The sequence below is a fragment of the Plasmodium vinckei genome (genome assembly GCF_900681995.1).
Source record: "Plasmodium vinckei vinckei genome assembly, chromosome: PVVCY_10".
NCBI lineage: Eukaryota > Apicomplexa > Aconoidasida > Haemosporida > Plasmodiidae > Plasmodium > Plasmodium vinckei.
In genome coordinates, this window is record NC_051302.1 from 225,410 (window position 1) to 245,425 (window position 20,016).

The 20,016-nt window shown below is 23.0% G+C and overlaps 5 protein-coding genes across 5 annotated transcripts; 2 read left to right on the top strand and 3 right to left on the bottom strand.

The window, feature by feature from the left end:
• Window positions 1-129: 129 nt before the first annotated feature.
• Window positions 130-5,482, bottom strand: PVVCY_1000500 (conserved Plasmodium protein, unknown function; the record flags this gene model as incomplete). Its single annotated transcript, XM_037634406.1, has 9 exons — window positions 130-142; window positions 254-321; window positions 436-531; window positions 638-692; window positions 795-894; window positions 1,024-1,354; window positions 1,495-3,777; window positions 3,906-4,723; window positions 4,834-5,482. The coding sequence occupies 9 exons, from the start codon at window positions 5,480-5,482 to the stop codon at window positions 130-132; spliced, it is 4,413 nt and encodes a 1,470-aa protein (XP_037490505.1).
• A 1,037-nt stretch (window positions 5,483-6,519) lies between these two features.
• On the top strand, window positions 6,520-6,841 carry PVVCY_1000510 (conserved Plasmodium protein, unknown function; the record flags this gene model as incomplete). Its single annotated transcript, XM_037634407.1, has 2 exons — window positions 6,520-6,584; window positions 6,754-6,841. The coding sequence occupies 2 exons, from the start codon at window positions 6,520-6,522 to the stop codon at window positions 6,839-6,841; spliced, it is 153 nt and encodes a 50-aa protein (XP_037490506.1).
• Window positions 6,842-7,566: 725 nt separating this feature from the next.
• PVVCY_1000520 (conserved Plasmodium protein, unknown function) lies at window positions 7,567-8,202 on the top strand (the record flags this gene model as incomplete). Its single annotated transcript, XM_037634408.1, has 2 exons — window positions 7,567-8,001; window positions 8,161-8,202. 2 exons carry the CDS (start codon window positions 7,567-7,569, stop codon window positions 8,200-8,202), a joined length of 477 nt encoding a protein of 158 aa, XP_037490507.1.
• A 959-nt stretch (window positions 8,203-9,161) lies between these two features.
• On the bottom strand, window positions 9,162-9,440 carry PVVCY_1000530 (60S ribosomal protein L37, putative; the record flags this gene model as incomplete). Its single annotated transcript, XM_008625509.1, has 1 exon — window positions 9,162-9,440. One exon carries the CDS (start codon window positions 9,438-9,440, stop codon window positions 9,162-9,164), a length of 279 nt encoding a protein of 92 aa, XP_008623731.1.
• A 2,259-nt stretch (window positions 9,441-11,699) lies between these two features.
• On the bottom strand, window positions 11,700-16,274 carry PVVCY_1000540 (conserved Plasmodium protein, unknown function; the record flags this gene model as incomplete). The annotated part of the gene is made up of 1 exon (XM_008625510.1): window positions 11,700-16,274. The coding sequence occupies one exon, from the start codon at window positions 16,272-16,274 to the stop codon at window positions 11,700-11,702; it is 4,575 nt and encodes a 1,524-aa protein (XP_008623732.1).
• Window positions 16,275-20,016: the final 3,742 nt, after the last annotated feature.

Here is a 20,016-nt window from a genome sequence, read left to right on the forward strand (position 1 = left end):
TTAATAAATAAACAAAACGGCGAATACATATTTATATGCTTCGCTAATGCCATGCATTTTTATAACTTATTTTAAAAGTCACAAAATATTCAAATGCTTCACGAAATATCAAATTGAACCTTGTAAAAGCTATAGCAGGGCTCTAAAAAAGGGAAAAAGTAGGAAAATGAATGTCACAAAATCTTGCTCTATATTCCTATTCACATATATAAATATATATTATTTAAATGTAAATATTTGTATGTATACTTACTTATTGAGGATATCCATGTATAAGTGCTTTTTCTCATCATCAATGTTTTGATAGGAAAATATATTAATCTAAACGCGAAAAAATATAGTATAAACATGTATATATATTACGTATACATTTTGTTATCCTTATTATAAACATTAGGTTGTACATAAAAAAAATTACATAATATATATGCATACCATTTTTTTCCTTTGTTCGATATCTATATCGGATAAAACAAAGGTACTGTCTATCATCTGGAGTGTAATGAAGTTATATAGTTTCTCTACACACAACTGCATAATTGAAAAAAGGGAGAAAAAAATGAATGTGGATTTTGAAATTGAGCATATATTATGTACACAAATACTTTTTCCTATTTTTCATATTTTATAAAATTACGTCATATTTAAAATTTTCCATAAAGCTAATTGCCTTTTTGATAATGGATTTTTTCCTATAAAAAAAAGAAAACAAAAAAATATAGTGCCATAACTTTATTTTTTAAATAACTAAACAGAAATTTATATATAAATAATCCATCTATTTATGGTCTTACAAAATGTTTAGAACGTGTGTGAAACGAGAGCTCTCTTTAGGGCCTTTTATTAGCATCTTAATTTTGATCAAAAAGTTGTTAAAATCCGTCATATAGTCACCTAAAAATAAAAAGAATATATGTGTAAACATTGCACCAAAGGTGTTTACTTTTTCTCATAATTGCATAAGCTGTTCATGTAAAAAAAACATGAAAAATGCCACCAAATTATATGCATATAAAAACCTACTTTGAGAAGAGATAAAGGTAGTCGATTTCTTCCTATCCAAATAATCATCAATACATGATATCAAAAATTCATAAATAATTTCTTCATTTTGATGATAAAAATCAAAAATATTTTTGTTAAGTTTTAAATTATTATTTATAAAATTTAACAGATCATATAACTTTTGTAACTTTTCTTGATAATCCTCGTTTGAGTTTAAATGGCTTTGCACCTCTTGTTTTAAATAATCTAATATTATTTCCACTTGTTTTCCTTTATCCATGTTAAATAAAAAGTTGAAAAATACATCCATGTTATTCATTGCGTGAAGCTCCTGGCTTTCTATATATTTCTGTGAGGGCAAAAAAAGGTGATAAAGATATGCATAATAATATATATATGTGTATAGAACGATTATGAAATATGACAACTTTCATGAGCATCGAAAGAAAGACGTTGATTTTATTTTTCCCGGATTGGGGACGAACTTACCTTGTATATTTTTGCGCCGATGTCAGATATAATTGTATTGTTGACGTTCAAAATTTTTGCTAATTTAAATATATTTTCTTTGTAGGTCAATTTATTTTCATTATTTATAATATCGATTACATACAAAACATAACGCTCAATTAGTTTTTGGAGAAGGTTATGATTCGTTTCAATTAGTGCAAATTTAAGAAGATATCCATCCCCTTTTTTTTTGATAAGATCATAGTTGTTATATATAGTCAATATTTCATTAATATTATTAAAAAAATCCAAATCGGTTTTATATATATAGAAATTTTCCTTAATAGATAAAAATATAGAATATATATGATCATATATACACCTTAACTCTACATCTGTAGCTTTTTGTTCAGAAATATTTAGAAAATTAATAATTTTTTTTAAATACATATTTTTAATATTTGTATAATTTTTGTTCAATAAATTTGTCTTAATAATGTCATTTATCATTTTTTCATATTGATCAATTAAATATATATCATGTATTTCTTCTGAATTATTTATGTTTAATATAATTTCATATAAATATAAAGTTTTTCGGTTATTATAAAGATTATCTTTTAATAATAATAGTTTGTTTATGTACATTTTTTTACTTATATCTTCAAATGATTCATCGTCTATATATTCAAAAATATCATCTTTTTGAATTATATATTTGTTTATATTTATATTACTATCATGCTTACTTTTTTTTACTTTTTCGAATTTGTCTATAAACTTCAAGTTCTTGTAATCAAATAAATTTTCATTGCTTATTATTCCATAATCGTTGTCTAGTTTTCTTAAACTTTCTAAATTATTTTTTACAACTTTTTCTAAAAAATTTTTTATAATATTATCCTCAACTTCTTTGTCAGTCTCTATATTATCCAATTTGAAAACCTTTTTGAATATATTCCTTTCTGATTTATTTTTCATATATTTTAAAACAAAAATTTCATATAATCTCTTTCGTTCATCTAATGAAAGTATTTCTTCGCCTTCTTCTTCTTCTGGCATGCTTCCTTCGAAATTTTCGCTGTATAAAAATTCGTCATTTTGATTAGGAAAACTCATATCATTATCAATATCATCTTCCTTTGCGACATTTTCATCCATATTATTTTTCTTCGTACTGTTAATATTGTTTAAAATGTCAGTATCATTAGTATAATCTGATACTGGGGTTGTTCTGGTTGTCTCCAAGGGAGTTTCTTGTTTTCCAGAAGTTTGACTTTTAAATGAATTATGAGAAAATAATTTTTCCAAGTTAAGAACCATATTTTTCGTTTTAATATATTTTCTTTTTTTCTTTAACTTTTTATAAACATAAAATAAGTTGAGAACAAGTTTTAAACACTTGTCCATATTATTTAGTTTAAAAAAAATATTAACATTTTCTTTAGTTTTAATAACAAAATCGAGAATAATATTTTTTATAATATGCTCAGTACATCCAGAACTTAATGTTATTCCATTCTTCAAAAAGAATAAATTTTCATTTTTATTTTTAAAATTTTTAAAAATTAAATTATTAAGAAATATTTTATATTCTTTATTCATATATGGGAATAAGTATTTTTCTAATTGATTATCTACGAATTCTTTAGGAATTGATAAATATTTTCGAAAACTATGAATATCTTTTATTTTTTTGAGCAATGTTTCTAATTCTTTCTTTTCTTCTTCATCAATTTTATTGTTCTTATCTTTTCCATTTGAACTTTTTGTTTTTTGATTATTTTCATCCTTTTTTACACTTCCCTCAACTATATAATCGACACTATCTTCTATAGACTTATACATTCGTTCATCTATACCTTCATTATCATCATATATTTCTGAGTCTGTTCCTCCAATATCTTCTGTTTCTTCTTCTTCTTCTTCATAATTTCTATTTTTGCTATAATACTTTTCAACATCACCATCGTCATCATCCCTTTCACTGTCTCCTATCGATGGGTCAGTTGAACTTGTGTCCTCAATAATATTATCTTTTACATTATTAAAATCGTCATTGTTTTTATTATCCAATTTACTATGCTTAAAATATGGTGTATCATAATTTTTTTTTTTCAAAATATCATTTACAAGTTTATTAAAAATAGATAAATTTACTTCATTTATTATACTTTTGTCAAGGATTAAAAAATCTAATTTTTTAATATCATCAAAAATATTTGTAGACATCTTTTTATTTTTGATAAGTGAGGATATGTGCTTTTCGTAATTTTTCTTCATCTGATCGAGTATGCAATCACTGATAACATTTTCACTTATCTGAAAAAGAAAGAAATATAAAATGAAAATTATTTATATCCCTATGCTTAATATGACTATTTATACACTACCATTATCCAAACATCAACAGGGACGCACAAAATGAGTGTGTATTTCATAGTACTTACCATCAAATGATCCTTTATGGAGGTTAACAAAAAATAGTTAGACAACTTATTATTATTCTTAAACATAGGAATATTATATTCATTATTATTCATAATGTTAAAGTTTTGTAGAGAAGATACACTATATTTTAATAAGATGTTAATTATATAAAATATGTAACATATTCGTGAAAGTACTTCACTATTTGCTTTATTAATATTTTCGGAACTTGTATAATACACATTATATTTATTCAAAACTAAAGATGTAATATTTTTAATATTGTCTATATTATTAATAAATAATTTTTTATATAACTTAATAAAAGAACTTATATTATAAATTATTTTTTCATCCATTTCTTTTTCTACATATATTTGTTTATTTAAAAATTGTGAAAATAAATCATTTAAAGAATTAAATATGTCTTCTTTTGTACAATTATATTTATCCATAAAATCTTCGATTTTTTTTTTTGTTAAATTATTTATACCTTCATAAAAAAAATAATTTGTAAATAGCATTCCAAATAAATCATTTGATATTGAAAAATATTGGTTGTATTTATTCAAAAATAACGAATTAAATAATATTGAAAATGCTCCTATTTTATATATTGATAAATTTTTTATTGAATATATTAATTTAAAATAATTTTGTAATAAAAACATATCCTCAAACCTTATATTTCTTATTAGCCCTTTCACCAAAAATGCAAATATACCACTTAAACAAAAAAAAGACCCATACTTTAGTATATTCACATTTTTCAGATAAAATGATAAGAAATGGCAAATCCCTGTTCTATAAAAAATATTGTCCTTTTTATCTGGGTGATCTGAAAAAATTTATAAAGATCCGAAGCAATGAAATAGTGTGAAAAAATAAAGCAAAACTATAGCATGCATATGAATATACACACAAATATACAACAGCAGAAGAACAAACCTGTAAAAGAGGAAAGAGATCCCCCTTGATGGCTAATCAAACTATTTATGTAGTTGTAATAGGACTGGATATTTTGATAATACTTATTATAAGGAAGGTTATTTTCATCATTTGGGCGCCTTAGATAATAAGATAAAATCCAATTAAGGATATTGTAATTTTTTTTTTCCTTTTTTTCTTTTAAAATTTTCATTTCGTTTAAATAATATTCTATACTATTTTTGTTTCCTCTTTTCCCATTAAAAGCTTTATAACCATATTTTGAAAAAAATTCTTCTTCATTTTTCAAAGTCGGAATATAATTGATTAATTTCATTATTTCTTTTCTCCCATCATCTTCCTCTGAATTATTTACATCCTCATTTTTTAAATACTCTTCGATATCTTCATATGTAATATCATCGTCTTTATTACCTTTTATACGTAAAAGGGACATAACTTTTTTTGTTTTTTTAAGGTGTAATTCCTTTTGTCTATTTTTAGTTGCTTCATTTTTTGACAATTTCCCTACCAAATTATTATTTTGTCCCTTTAAATTAACCAATATATATGTTTTAACAGGATGCCTATTATAACATTTTAAAGCGAAAATCGATACATTTTCTGACAAAATTAGTAATAAGACCCAAATGAAATAAGAATAACGCATTATTCAGGTTAATATAAATTGGTACATTAATTTTTTTTGAAGCAAACACTATGAAATAACTTTCATAAAAATCAATCCTCCTGTTTTCTTTTTCTTTTTTCTTTTGTCACACATTTCTTATAAATTGATTTTTTTTAATTTTCTCTTTAAATGGATGTAACGCCAACTTTGTATAAGCAACTATGTAGTAATATCGTATAAAACTTAATTTTCAAATAATTGAAAAAAAAACGAATAAGCAAAAATATATGTTTAAACACTCTCGTACTATTCAATGTTCTTTCCTATGCTTAATTCACTCGATCTGAACTTAATCTTGTATCTCCCCCATTGCTTTATTTTTACAAATACTATTTTCCAAATTGTTATATTTGACTTTAAGTGTTATATATATGTATTTACAATTAATCAAATTATGTTGAATTTACCCATATTCATGTGGTATTTTTCAAAACTTTCTTGTGCGTGTGTGTGTATTTTTTTTCTTTTCCCTTTTTACATATATTTTATTCTTACTTTTTTTGTTCACAAAATTGTATTATTATTATTACTTTTTTACCCTGAAATTCATATCGTACTTTTTACGATTTTAAAAAATGTTTTCATATTTATTTTCCTTGTAATAATAAATATACGTTTTATACATATATAATTGTATATACATTTTATGTTTGTTTTATCTTATGACCCATGCTTATGCGCATTTGAATTAAGAACGTATACAAATCAAAATTATTGGAAACGGAAATGTTTTATAGTTATACAGATCCATGCATTTAGCCGATAAACGATATTTTTTAATTTTAACAAAAAAATACATGAAAAAATATATAAAAAATGGATAAAAAATATAAGGCATAATTTAAATAGCTAAAAATGCAAAATCTAGAATTATTTTTCCATAGATAGTCTTTTTTTATCTACTTTAATTTATTGTAAACAAATTTTACTTATTCATAAGCGGCTACTATTAATTCAGTATCATTTTTGCTATCACATAGATTGCTTACTTTTTAATTCCCCATTCATACATAAATATGGAAAATACAAAATGTGCAAGCGAGTATAATGAGCTGCTTGATTGTTTGGAAAAATATGATAGGTTTCTTTGAACATGAATAAAAATATATTTACATATATCAGTGAACTACTTTTTATGAAAATGGATAATAACTATCTAAAATATACATATCCAATATATATAGCGTAACAATTATATCCTTTACATCATTTTTCATGATAATACTTTTTTCTCCCATGTTTACACACAGGAATTGGGGAAAATGCCAAGATCAATTAAAATTGTTTCGATTTTGTTACTACCAAAAGGATGATATCATTGACACACAAAAAAAATAACTGGATTCATTAGTTGAATCGAGACAGAATAAAACGACGAATTACCAAACCGAATATAATAAAATTTGTGAATTAATCAAAATCCTTTTTAACACATATTTTTTTTACTTCATTATTATTGTGAAATTCTACATGTACAACTGTACCCACATAACATAGAATATTTTATAAATATTCATTTGAAAATTTTAATTTATAATATTTTTTTCAAGTTATATACTATTTGTTTCTATTTTGTTCTTTTTTTATTTAGAAAAATTATAATATTTTTTTAATTAAATAAATAAGAAATAATAAAAAATATATATATATTATTGTGACACTTTTTATAGTCATGTGTCAACATATTATACCATTTTTTTATGTGTGTAATGCTAAAAAGTGTTGCAAACAAAATAGTGATATTATTTACAACTGTTGGGAAAAATAAAATAAAAATAAATTTGTAATTTAAAAAAAATAATATATACAAATTTTATAAGCATTTTTTTCTATATTTTTTTTTCAACAATTGCATCTAATAATTTTGTCTACATTACATTTATATTTGTTTTATTCATTTATTTATTTTTAGATTCATGTCTCTTTATATGTAGAAATATAAATTCATTGAACTAAAATAGTCAAGAGTTTATCTAAAGTGCCATTTTTATTTGTTTATATTTTTTTGTATTTAAAAATGCGTTTTTAGACGCTAAATAATATTATTTTTAAAAAGAAAAAAAATGGATACTGAATTAAATGAAAGTGTGCAAGTCGATGACACCAAAAAGGAAATTAAAAAGAGAAAAAAACGAAAAAACAAAATTATAATAAATGTTAAAAAAAAAGTTCCTAAAAAAATTATAACTATAAATGAAAATGTGATCAGTGATGCTACAGAAATAGAAAATTCGGTAAATAAGGAAATTTTGGACATTAGTAAAGATAGTACAATTGACGTTAGCAGAAATAGTACACTTAATGTTAGTAGAAGCAGCACAATTAACGCTAGTCGAAGCAGTACAATCAACGCTAGTAGAAGTAGTACAATTGATATTCCTCAAACTAGTATATCCAGTAATAAAACAAATAATAAAATGAACACTAAAAAAGGTAATCGTACCCCTAAGGATAATCAAATTGCCAATTTTTTTGGAAAGGAATACAACACTAAAGAGGTAAATAAAAAGATAAAACAGCACACAATTATAGTATTACTTATTCATATTCGAAGCAACATTTAGGACGGAATTAACAAGTTTTGTTTTTTGTAGTTTATTATTTTTTCGTTTTTTTTCAATTAATTTTATTATTTTTCCATATTTCAAATCTTACAGATAATGCGATGCCAAATATCCGACTTCCTTCTAAAACGATGAAAAAATATAATGCCACACAAATTTTCACTGCCAATCGCTTTCTTTGCCTATATTTACAAAAATAAAAAAAAAGTAAACAACTAACAAACAATAATAACAGATAAAGTTTGCACACTGAAAAAACCAACTTAATTTCAATTTCATGTTTCCTTCGATTTTTTATCACTTTGTAATAATATAAATCTACATATGTTTGGTAGCAGATCATGGTCATGGATTACCGCACTATTCAATATACCCCATTCGGGCAATAATTGTTTTTAAAATTAAAAAAGAATAATAAGAAGAAACATGGAAATAATATCTATGCATATTTCCTGTTCATATGCTCATATATATACAATACAGATATGTATATATACCTATCAAGGATAACGTTTTTTTTTGTATTATATATAAAATATTACAGTTTATTTTTGTTTTAATGTTTTTTATTATGTGTCATAAATAATGCAAAGCATAAATAGTATGTAAACAAAATAATGTTTCATAAAAAATTAATATACATAAAGGGAAAAAAGGAAAAAACATAACATAAATATATATGCATATATATTTATTTTATTTTTTTATTATCAACACATAATTGCATCTTTTTTTTTAGTAGTTCTCTTTTTAAAAGTTTAATCTTTTTTATATATCTTATTTTTTTCATTTAAAACTGGTATAGATTATTTTCATTTTTTAAGTAGTTCTGAACAAAATTTGTATAAAGAAACATCTTTTTTTTACTATGAATACCATTTATAACAAAACGTAATAATAGTATACCTCCATAGTACTCACATGGATATACATTCATGTATAATATTTTGTGGTAATACTATTTTTTTGGGTAATTATGAAAAATATTAGCTTTCATCGTGTTTTCATTTTGCCTGGATTGCAACCCCCCTCAAAGTCACAAGCAAATATTGTATATTTTGCTAATTTTTTGATGGGATATATCGATATACCATTTATCTTTGTTTGGGTTTAGGGGTACTTCCTTCAGCAAATTTATTTTTTAGTTTTCTCCTCAAAGTTTTAATATATCTACATCGTCCAGTACCAATTGTATTTCTTCTTTTAGCTTTTACTGACCAGTTAAATCTTCTTTTCTTAGCATCTGGATATCCGCATGAAGCGCATCTTTTTTTTTGTAAATGATAACTCCTTTTTCCACATCTTAAGCAAAGGAAATGACTTTTTCCATTTCTCTTACCAAATGATCCTGTACCTTTTCCAGCTTTACCCATTTTATTATTTTAAATATTTAAAAATTATATAAATAAATTAATATGTTATTAGTAAAATTATATATCTTTTTTTTAAATAATATAAATATATATTATTCTATTTTTATATAGTTAATTAATTTTTTTTTATTCCTTAATATTGCATTTCCAATTATGTAATTTTACAATTGTAAGTATTTTTTATTTTATTAATATTGTTATATTTATTTTATATTTTTTGAATAATTTCCAGCGAACTTTTTAATTTATATCATATATTTATAAAGTATAATTTTTTATAGTATGCATTATTTATATGCAATACATTATTATATGCTATAGATATAAGCTCATAATATATGGCATTATACAAAATATATTTTACATTAAAATATCCATAATAAATTAGCATATATTTATATCGTAAATATCTATATATGGTGCTTTCCTATTTATTTTCATTATTTTCAATATATACACAATTTTATTTATTTTTGTCGGAAACCGGCTGGGTTAACCTCTTCCTACAAGTTTATATATATTAGGGTTATTATATAATCCATAACACAATATTATTTCATATGCATTTAATAAAAAAATGCTATATAGGCATATAAATTATTTATTATAGAAAATTTTTATTTGCCCCTACATTCTTTATTGCAAAAAAGCCAACGAAAAAAATACCTTATTTTGGATATAACGTATATTTAAATACCCTATTTAATATTTCAATTTTAGTACAATATAAAAATAAATAAAACTTATGAAATTTTAACTTTTATATTTTTAATAAAAAAATGGAAAACTGCCATTTTATGTTTAATAAATGTTCATCCTTCCTATTTGTATGTGTTATCGTATTGTAACCATAATACATATAGTATACTTTTGGAGGGCTTATGGGTCGTCATTATAGGGGTATTGTATATGCATAGTATTACGTATATAATATATATTATTATATATAATACTATGCATATATATTATATGATTATTTCTTAATTAAAAACCACTCCCCATACTATATAAAAATAAATGTGAGCAATTGTTGCATATATAAATATAATTATAATTAACAAGCAAATAAATAGAATTAAAAAATAAATAAAATAATTTCAAAAAATTAACAAAAGTTTTAGCATTTTAAATATTAAATAAAATCAATTTTTTAATTTTCCTAATTTTAATACTTTAAAAGCTAAAGAATAAAAAAATTGTATGTTTTCATCCCCTTTTATCCCTTTAATACTGGGAATATCGAAATTACAACAATTATCGTATAGGAGAGAATATAAGGAAAATAACTCCGAATAAAATTATCGGTAATACCTTTATATGAATAGAAAATATATGTAACAATTTCTTATTTATCTTCTTTGAGGCATATTTGTATCATTATCTCGTAACTTTCTACTAAGTTATAACAAAAAATGCTTAATAAACCTAAAAGTAAGCATTTCATTTTTTTTGCAATGGTTCTTAAAACAACTTGTCTCTCTAATAGTTAAACTATTTTAAAGTTTTGTGAAAAGAAAAAATGTCATTTTAGCAAAATTAGGGTACTACGTTTTGATACTATTTAAGTATATACCACCAAATTTCTTGTTAAAAAAATATAAAGTTTTTAACCCAATTTTGTGAAATTTATCAGTATTATACTAATGTAACTATGCAAATAGCGCCTTAATTTTTTCAACGTGTTCCTATATATGTAAGAAAGTTAGCATAGAAAAAATATAATACAGGATATATTCTATCTATTTAGTTATAGGCAGCATAGTTTTGTTGGTTGTGTTGTAAAATATGATATTTAATCGTTTGCATTTGTATGCCCAAAAAAGTAAAATAAGTATATATATGTGAGTGAGCTTACTTCGAATATAAGCAATGTACCCCTATTTTTATTTTGCCATATTAAAAATGGTATTCTATATCATGTATTTATTTCATATTTTTAATAAGTGTATTATTAATTAGTTTATGCAAATAATTTTGAAAACATGTAAAAAAAAAATTAAAAAAGATTAAAAAAAATATAATACCAATATAAGATAAAATATAGTATAAGCAATGTACACACACTCACGCACACACACAACAACAACAAAAAAAAAAAAATTAATTATAATAACATATAGTAAAATAAAATAAAAATAATTCAAAGTATAAGATATATACATATTATCACACAAAAGATGAAACACTACAATAATTATTTTAATTTATTTATCTCTACATATATATACTACTATTAGCAAGTAAAGCTTCTTATCGCGTTTAGAAAACGTTTAGCTTCCAACAAAATTGATCGTCCCCTTTTCTAAAAAGAGAAACATTTTCTTTCATTAATTTGTCAATGCATTCAGGAGGTGCATCTTTGTTTGTTAATTTTTTACATGAATCCATTATATCAGCATATGAGTATTTTTTTAAAAATTGTGGATTCCCATAAGCATTATTATGATTAATGGTAACCCCTGGAACACCATTGTTTGATCCAATAACTTGATTAGCTGAATTATTATTGTTAGTTGTGTTAGTACTATCTTCATTTTTGTTTTTATTTTTCTCCGCTTTTTTTTCATCGTGGTTAACTGCATTTTTATCTTTGAATGAAAAAAATTTATTACTGAAAAATTTTCGACTAGCATTATTTCTAGCATTATATTTTGTCTGATCTTTGGAGTCTGTGCCTAATGAATTGGCATTATTGCTATCTTTGTTTTTCCATTCCTTTTTATTATTTTTTCTGTCTTCATCATGCTCATCTTCATTAATACCATTTTGCTCACCATCTATTTGGTTATTTTTATCATTATCTTTCTTTAATGGTTTTTTTTTTTTTTCATGACCAATTTTTATTGAATCATTTGAATCTTCATTTTCAGCGATGTCGGCTTTTTTTTTAATTTCATTTTTTTTTTTTTTTTTTTTTTCTAATTCTTCATCTCCTTCTCCGTTTCCACCATTTGATGCATTTTTTTCTACAGTTTTATTATTATTGCTGCTAACACCATTGGTATTTTTTTTGTTAAAATATCCTTTCCCTTTTTTTCTTTCAAATGTTTTACCATCATTTTTTGAGCCTGCATTTTCATATTTCATACCATGTTGTGACTCTTTTTTATTATTTTTATTGGATTTAAAATTTTTTCCATAATCATTTACTTTCATCATGCTCTTATTATCATTTCCGTTGTTGTTACTATTATTATTATTATTACTACTACTATTGGTGTTGTTGTTTCCGCTATTATTATTAGTTCCAGTATTTCCACTATTACCACTATTTCCAGTATTACCACTTCCATTATTACTATTATTGTTATTATTATTATTTCCATTCATGTTGTTATTGCAATTACTACTACTTCTACTTCTGTTTCTATTATTTTTTGAATTATTTTTTGCATTATTGTTTCGATTATTTTTTCTTCCACTATTATTACCATCATTTGGATTATCTTTTGGGTTTTTACCTCCTCTTGCTGCATTATTATTTTTATCATTATCACCATAAAACTTTCTCGAATCTTCATTATATTTCTCATTTTTCTTATTGTTATTTCCACTATCCATATGAGCATTAGGATAATTTACATTATTTACACCCCCTGGCATCATATTATTATTATACATATTATTATAATAATTTTCACCATCTATCCCATTATAATTTCCCGGCATTCTCATCATGTTATTATTAGCAGCATCCATTCCTCTTATATACTTCATACCTTTATGATTATTATGCATATGCTTGTTTCCTTTCATATCATTTCCTTGGCCATACATATCGTTATACATATTATATGCGTTATATGGATCACATATATTCATATTTGGAAATAAGTTATGAGATGAATTGTTAACGTTATAATTGTAATAATTAAAGTATGCATCGAAATGAGGGTTTGGATTATTTCCTCCATGATGCCCATACATATTATTATCATAACCATTTAGCCCATTAGGTATATAATATAAATTATTGTAATTATAAAAATGTTTTGGAGGTCCGATTGGCATTGCAGGTGGATTAGAAGAATTTGGAAGTCCTCCAATAAGGGTTTGAGAATTTGTTCCGACTATTGAAGTACCCTGATTAACGCTACTGCCTGCAACAGTAGTAGTACTACTACTATCAACATTATTATTTGCATTTCCAGTGGTATTATTATTTTCTTGAGAATTATTATTTGCATTTGATGCTTTAAAAATATTATTTTCAATAATGTTTTGAATTTTTTGTGTTGTTTTAATTCTTACATTTAATTTTTTGTCATTTACTGATTTTGTTTTTAAATATTGTGCTAATGCTTCTGTTTTTTTTTCATCTCTCAAAGTAATAAATATAGTATTATTAACATCGTTTCGAATGTTTAATACATCATTAGGTTGAATATTAGGGGTACTTAAAACGATACTTTTTATTACATTAATATAATGTGAATTTATATCTCTTACTATTATTACATTTCTTTTATTGTTCAAATTTAATAAAAAGTTTTTATTATCTTCTTCAAATGGTAATTTTTCTGCATTTTTTTCGTCTTCATTTTTTTTTGTCATTTTATTCTTTTCTGTTTTTTCGTCATCAGCCCCATCGATTGAATTCTCTAATTTCTCATCTTTTTCGCCATTTTCTTCTGCCTTAGCATCATTTTCGTTATTTTTATCTCCACTTTTTTCTTCATCTTTATTTTCATTTACAAAATCCTCACGTTTTATAGCATCAACATCGTCGGAAGTTCCTGCTTTTGATGCTTCGTTTTCCTTTGCCAATTTATCAGTAGTGCCCGAAGTTTCCCCTTTTTCAACTTCCCCTGAGGCTTCATTATTTTCGGATTTATTTTTCGAAGCATTATCACCATCCTCCGTATATTGTGGTGTTAGAACATCTTCTGGAGTGCCATTTTTTATAATATTATCTGAATCCTCGATTATATCTATACCACCATTATTGCCAGATTCGGAAATACCATTTTTAGTTTCATCATCCATGTTATCATCTCTTTTATCAACATTAATACACTTTAAATCGTTCAAAACATTAGCTAATATTGCCATATTATTATTGTTATTATTGTCATTAGGAGTAGGGTTTGTATTACCGTTATTTGCAGGAGTAGCGGGAGCTCCCCCTCCACCTATGGTAACTAAAGGGGCTATATATGGGTGCTTAGCAATTACGTCAATATTTAATTTGATATTATTATACATATAATATAACAAATAGTCGTCAGACATAATATTTTCTCTTTTAAAAATTTCAATAACTCGATTTTTCATTTCATTATAAATATTCGATGCATTTAAATTCTTGTAATTCTTTTTTTTATTTTTATCATATAAAAATTTTTTATTTTTTCGGTTTTTCATATTATCATGATACATAGAATGAAAATTGTTATAATTATTATGGTTGGGGTTATTGAAATACATATTATTTAAATTGTAATAATAATAATTCATAGGCAAGTAATTATATATATCCCCCATCAATTTATTATAATTAAATCGAGCATCTATAGCGTTTGCTTCGTTACCATTGCTATTATTATTTCTATTATTATTGTTAGGGTTATTATTAGCATTATATCCATCTGGCCCAGTTCCATTAAATTTTGCAGAATAATAATTGAGGGCTAAATCCATATTTTTACCCTCATTTTCATCAAAGAAACTGTTATAAGCATAATTATATAAATAACCATTTCCTATATAATTGTTATTATTTCCGCTATTATTAATGCTTCCATTTATAACACCATTATTAGCAGGATTAAGCATATTGCCATTATTATAAACAAACATATTGTTTACTGGATTTGCGCCATTTTCATTATGAGGATAATCAATGTAAGGCATAGGGTTATTATTATTTATTGCATTGTTAATTTTATAATTTTTGTTTCCTTTAATATTGTAATTTTTATTATTATTGTTATTATTGCTTGGATTATTATTTCCGAAATTATTATTATAATCATATTTGTAACTATTTTTGTTTGGAAAATTATTCACATTTCCATTTGCATTGTTATTTTCATGCTTATTATAACCTTTCTTTTTATTAAAATCTTTCATAGGTGCGTTATTATTGGCACCACCGTCGTTATATTCACTATTTTTATCTTTAGTATTACTATTTGCATTGGTCACATTGTTATTATTTTTATAGTTATATGAATTATTTTTATTATTTCCATCATAGTTATTATTAGCTCTCCAATCATTATCTCCACTATAATTGTTATAGTGCCCATATTCATTTTTTTCGTTTTTTGTTGCGTGCTTATTTTCTTTGGATGCTTTACCATGAGTATTTGAATTTTTATTATTATTATTTTTCATGTTCATGGTATTATTATCATTATCCTTTTCGAAATAATTTTCAGTATTCATATCTTCTTTTCCTTTACCCTTTCCGCTATTATTTTCTCCATTTTCAATATTTGCATTGGCCTTATTTTTTTTCTTTTTTCTTTTTTCATCTTTACTATCTTTTTGATTTCCATCAAATATTTCATCATTTATATCTTCTTTATTTTCTTCATTTTTTAATTTATCAATACTGTTAGCTAAATTATCCCCATTGTTGTTGTGGTTGGTGCTGTTTTTGTTATCCTTTTTATTCTCATTTTTTTTTATAACATTTTTATCTTTACCATTATTATCATTCCCCTTTTTAATTGTATTTTTGTCTTCATTACCCCATGAACTTTCTTTTATTTTCCAATTGCTATTTTTATTTGGAGTGCTACCTTTTCCAACCTTTTTTCCGCCACTGCTACTTTCCTTATTCTCTTTGCTATCATTATTGTCCTTATTATCTTTGTTTGTACTCATTTTTTATATTATAAACGTTAACTTAAAAAAATAAATAATAATAATAATAATAGTGCTAATAATAATAAATTTTTTTTAACTAAAGACGAATACAAATTAACGCATTTAATTGTAAAAATAAATATACGTATATAGCATACACGTATTATACTATATATGTATACACATATACGTAATATTGGAAAATAATATATACATTTATAAATGGTTTATTACATATCCCTAATAATATATATATGGCATATATGCATATGTTTGTGAGCCTACACACATATATATGCATATATTCACGAAAACGTATATATATATATATACACTATGTGCTTGCTTACGATCATTTAATATGACAATTGATCATATTAAATTATATTTATAAGAGTACTGTGATATATAAATATATGTATTTAATTTTTTTTTAACGGTTAATAAAGAATTATGAATAATTACATTTAACTGCTTTTGATTGTACCACTATATATAGTTATACATATAGAATATTGATATATATATAGATATTTTATTTAATTATTATATAAATATTATTTTATTTTTATTTTTTTTTTATTATTTTATTATTATTTTTTTTATTATTATATATATTTTGTGGAAGTACTTAAAATATTTAAATTTAATATATTTGGAGGTCTATAGAAATAATTACCCCTCTCTAAGCATATACTTTCAAATATAAATATATGTTACTTTTATATTTCTAAATATTCAGTAAATCAGTCTATATGAAATTAAATAAACCATAAGTATGTAAATAAATTATATTCTATATATACATATGAATAACACATATTGATTATTCGAACATTCAACTGTTCATTTGTTGGTTTGATTGCCCATTTTATTCTTTATTATTGTATAAGCATATATCTTAAATAAATATAAAATAAAATGTAAAATAAAATATAAATAAAATATAAAATAATATATAATAAAATAAAAAATAATATATATAATAAAATACAAAATAATATATATAATAAAATACAAAATAATATATAAAATAAAATATAATAGAGAACAATGTTATTTATTACAAAAATAATACAAAAGAAAAAATATTCGTACCTTTCCCCTAGTAACAATTCATCATTTGTGATATAATTATATATATAAATATGTAAAATATGGATGTACTAATTTTATATTTTTAGTTCAATACATAAATGTGAAAAAAATAGCATTCATATTTTTCCCGTTTTCGTAACATATATACTATATATTAAATATGTATACGATTTTTTACGAATACCGAAATATAGCTATAACACAACATTATTTATTTTTTTTTAAGTAATGCCATTTTATATAATAAACTTGCATATATTTTTAAAAATAAGAACACTCATTTATGTAATATATACACTTATATTACATACATATTTATTATATACAAAAAATAAAACACGCGTGAATATATATCCCATATAATAAAATTAAATTAATTTATTACAGTAATATATAATAGGTAAACAAATCTATAAAAATTATGTCATTTTTTTTTTAAAAATGCAGGCTTATACATTTGTTTGAATAACAAATAAGGATTTAAAAATATGCACATATACATGTTTATGCATTTATAGTATAATAGCATGCAATCAAACGTATATAAGGAAAGAAATTATATATATAAATTAAAAAATATATATATATAATTAATAACCCTTCAGTACTATATATATAATACATTTATGCATATTTAAATGAATACAGGCTGCTTATATACAGTAAAATAAATAAGCTTATACAATATTTACATAGCTTATTTTATTTTCTATGCAAGCATGCTATGTGTACTATATATAAATAAATATAAATACTTATAAGTAATATATATCTCTATATTAAATATATATAGAGAGGTGTTATTCCATTTTTAGTACAATAATTATAATGCAGTCGCATATAATTTATTAATTCATAAAAACCATAAAACAATTATTTTTTTACCAATATTACTCGAAAAATAATAACTAAAAAAACACAAAAAAAGGAATAATAACTTAAGTTTATAAATAATTAACGAAATGACATTTTTGTGTATTTGTGCTGATATTTAGCATATCTTCCTCTTATTTTATACTATTATTGTTAAAAAAAAATTCACCAACTGGAAATTTATGTTTGTTGTTTTCCCGTTTGTTTAAATAAACTATACAATTGTGAAACATGTGAAATATACGAAAATACATTAAACAAAAAAAAGCCATGTGATAAACTAGCTTTATATTTAAACATATAAAAATATATATATAACTCTCGGAAATTTGCTTAAAATTATTTCAAAATAAACAATTTTAGTACTTAAATATATATATGCATGTTTATTATTATTACGTAAATGTGTTCGTATTATATCTATATCTACAAATATAATTTTAATGGCAATCCTTAAAAAGACAAGGGTACTTCATAATATTTGCATGAAACCATATGAATACGAAAAATAGATGATATATATACAATTGCCAATTTAATTCAATTGTTTACCTCTTTTTTCTTTTACTATAAAATAATTTAATTCTTACATTTTTCTTCATTCTTTGAATAATGGGGCATATAAAAGAGGCAATGTAAAGCTGTGTGTATAGAAATATAAAAAATTATAGTGACTATTGTGCTAACTATTCGTGCAAGTACACATATAGTTACATATTTATTATATATGCTAATGCATGAGAAAAATGCTAAGTTTTTCGTACGGGTTTAATAAATTAACGAAAACAAAATCTTTTAAATAATAGTTAGCAATAAAAAGACGTTGATATCACTGTTTTATATTATACTAAGAAATGAAAAAACGGAAAAAGGCATTTAGTATATAAATTATGGTAGATGCAATTCTTTGAAATATTTATATACATATATTTTTTTTTATTAGTGACATACACATATATAGAGAGTTTTTTCTATTGTGTTTTTTTTCGCCTTTAAGAATAAAATAATAAAGGCTTTTAAAAAGAAAGAAAAAGTTATTCAATATAATAATATACACATTCTTTTTTAATAATTTATTTTATTTTCTTCAATAAAATATAATCCCATTATATAATTCAATAAATTGATAAATATTTTCACTAAAAAAAGATGAAAAACTATGCACATGCATATTATACATATATGTATGGTATGAATTTTCCTAAAAAATATAAACTCCTTATTATAATTGTGACGACCTATGAAATTAAATTTTCATGTGATGTCATCCATTCACCGGGGAATATTTTTCTATATTTTTATTTAAATTTCATGTATCATTATAAAGAAATAAATTAATTTATAAACTTATATCTATGCGATCAGAACAATATATGAAAAAAAAATTCTGAATGTTGTAAATTAAGGAATTAATCAAGCATTATTGCATATTATGCTTACATATTTTGGGGAAGATATTGTATTTATCTAATTTAGCTAGCTATTTGTATATCTACAACATCATTATACTTTTTTAAACTTTTTTTGTGTAATAAATGGTCGAATATAAAAATCGGAAAATTAAAACGGGTATACTAATGTAGGCTAATCATCACCAATTCCAGCACAAATTGTATAAATACATAACTACGTGTAAAAAATTTATGTATAAGCAAAGCATATGGCTTAAAAATCCGAAAATAGGTAAATCAAAAAAAAATAATACCCCATCACATATATGTATAATATGAATAAACGAAGCATGGGCTCATATTTTATTGATGTACCAAATAAATGTATACACCGTATT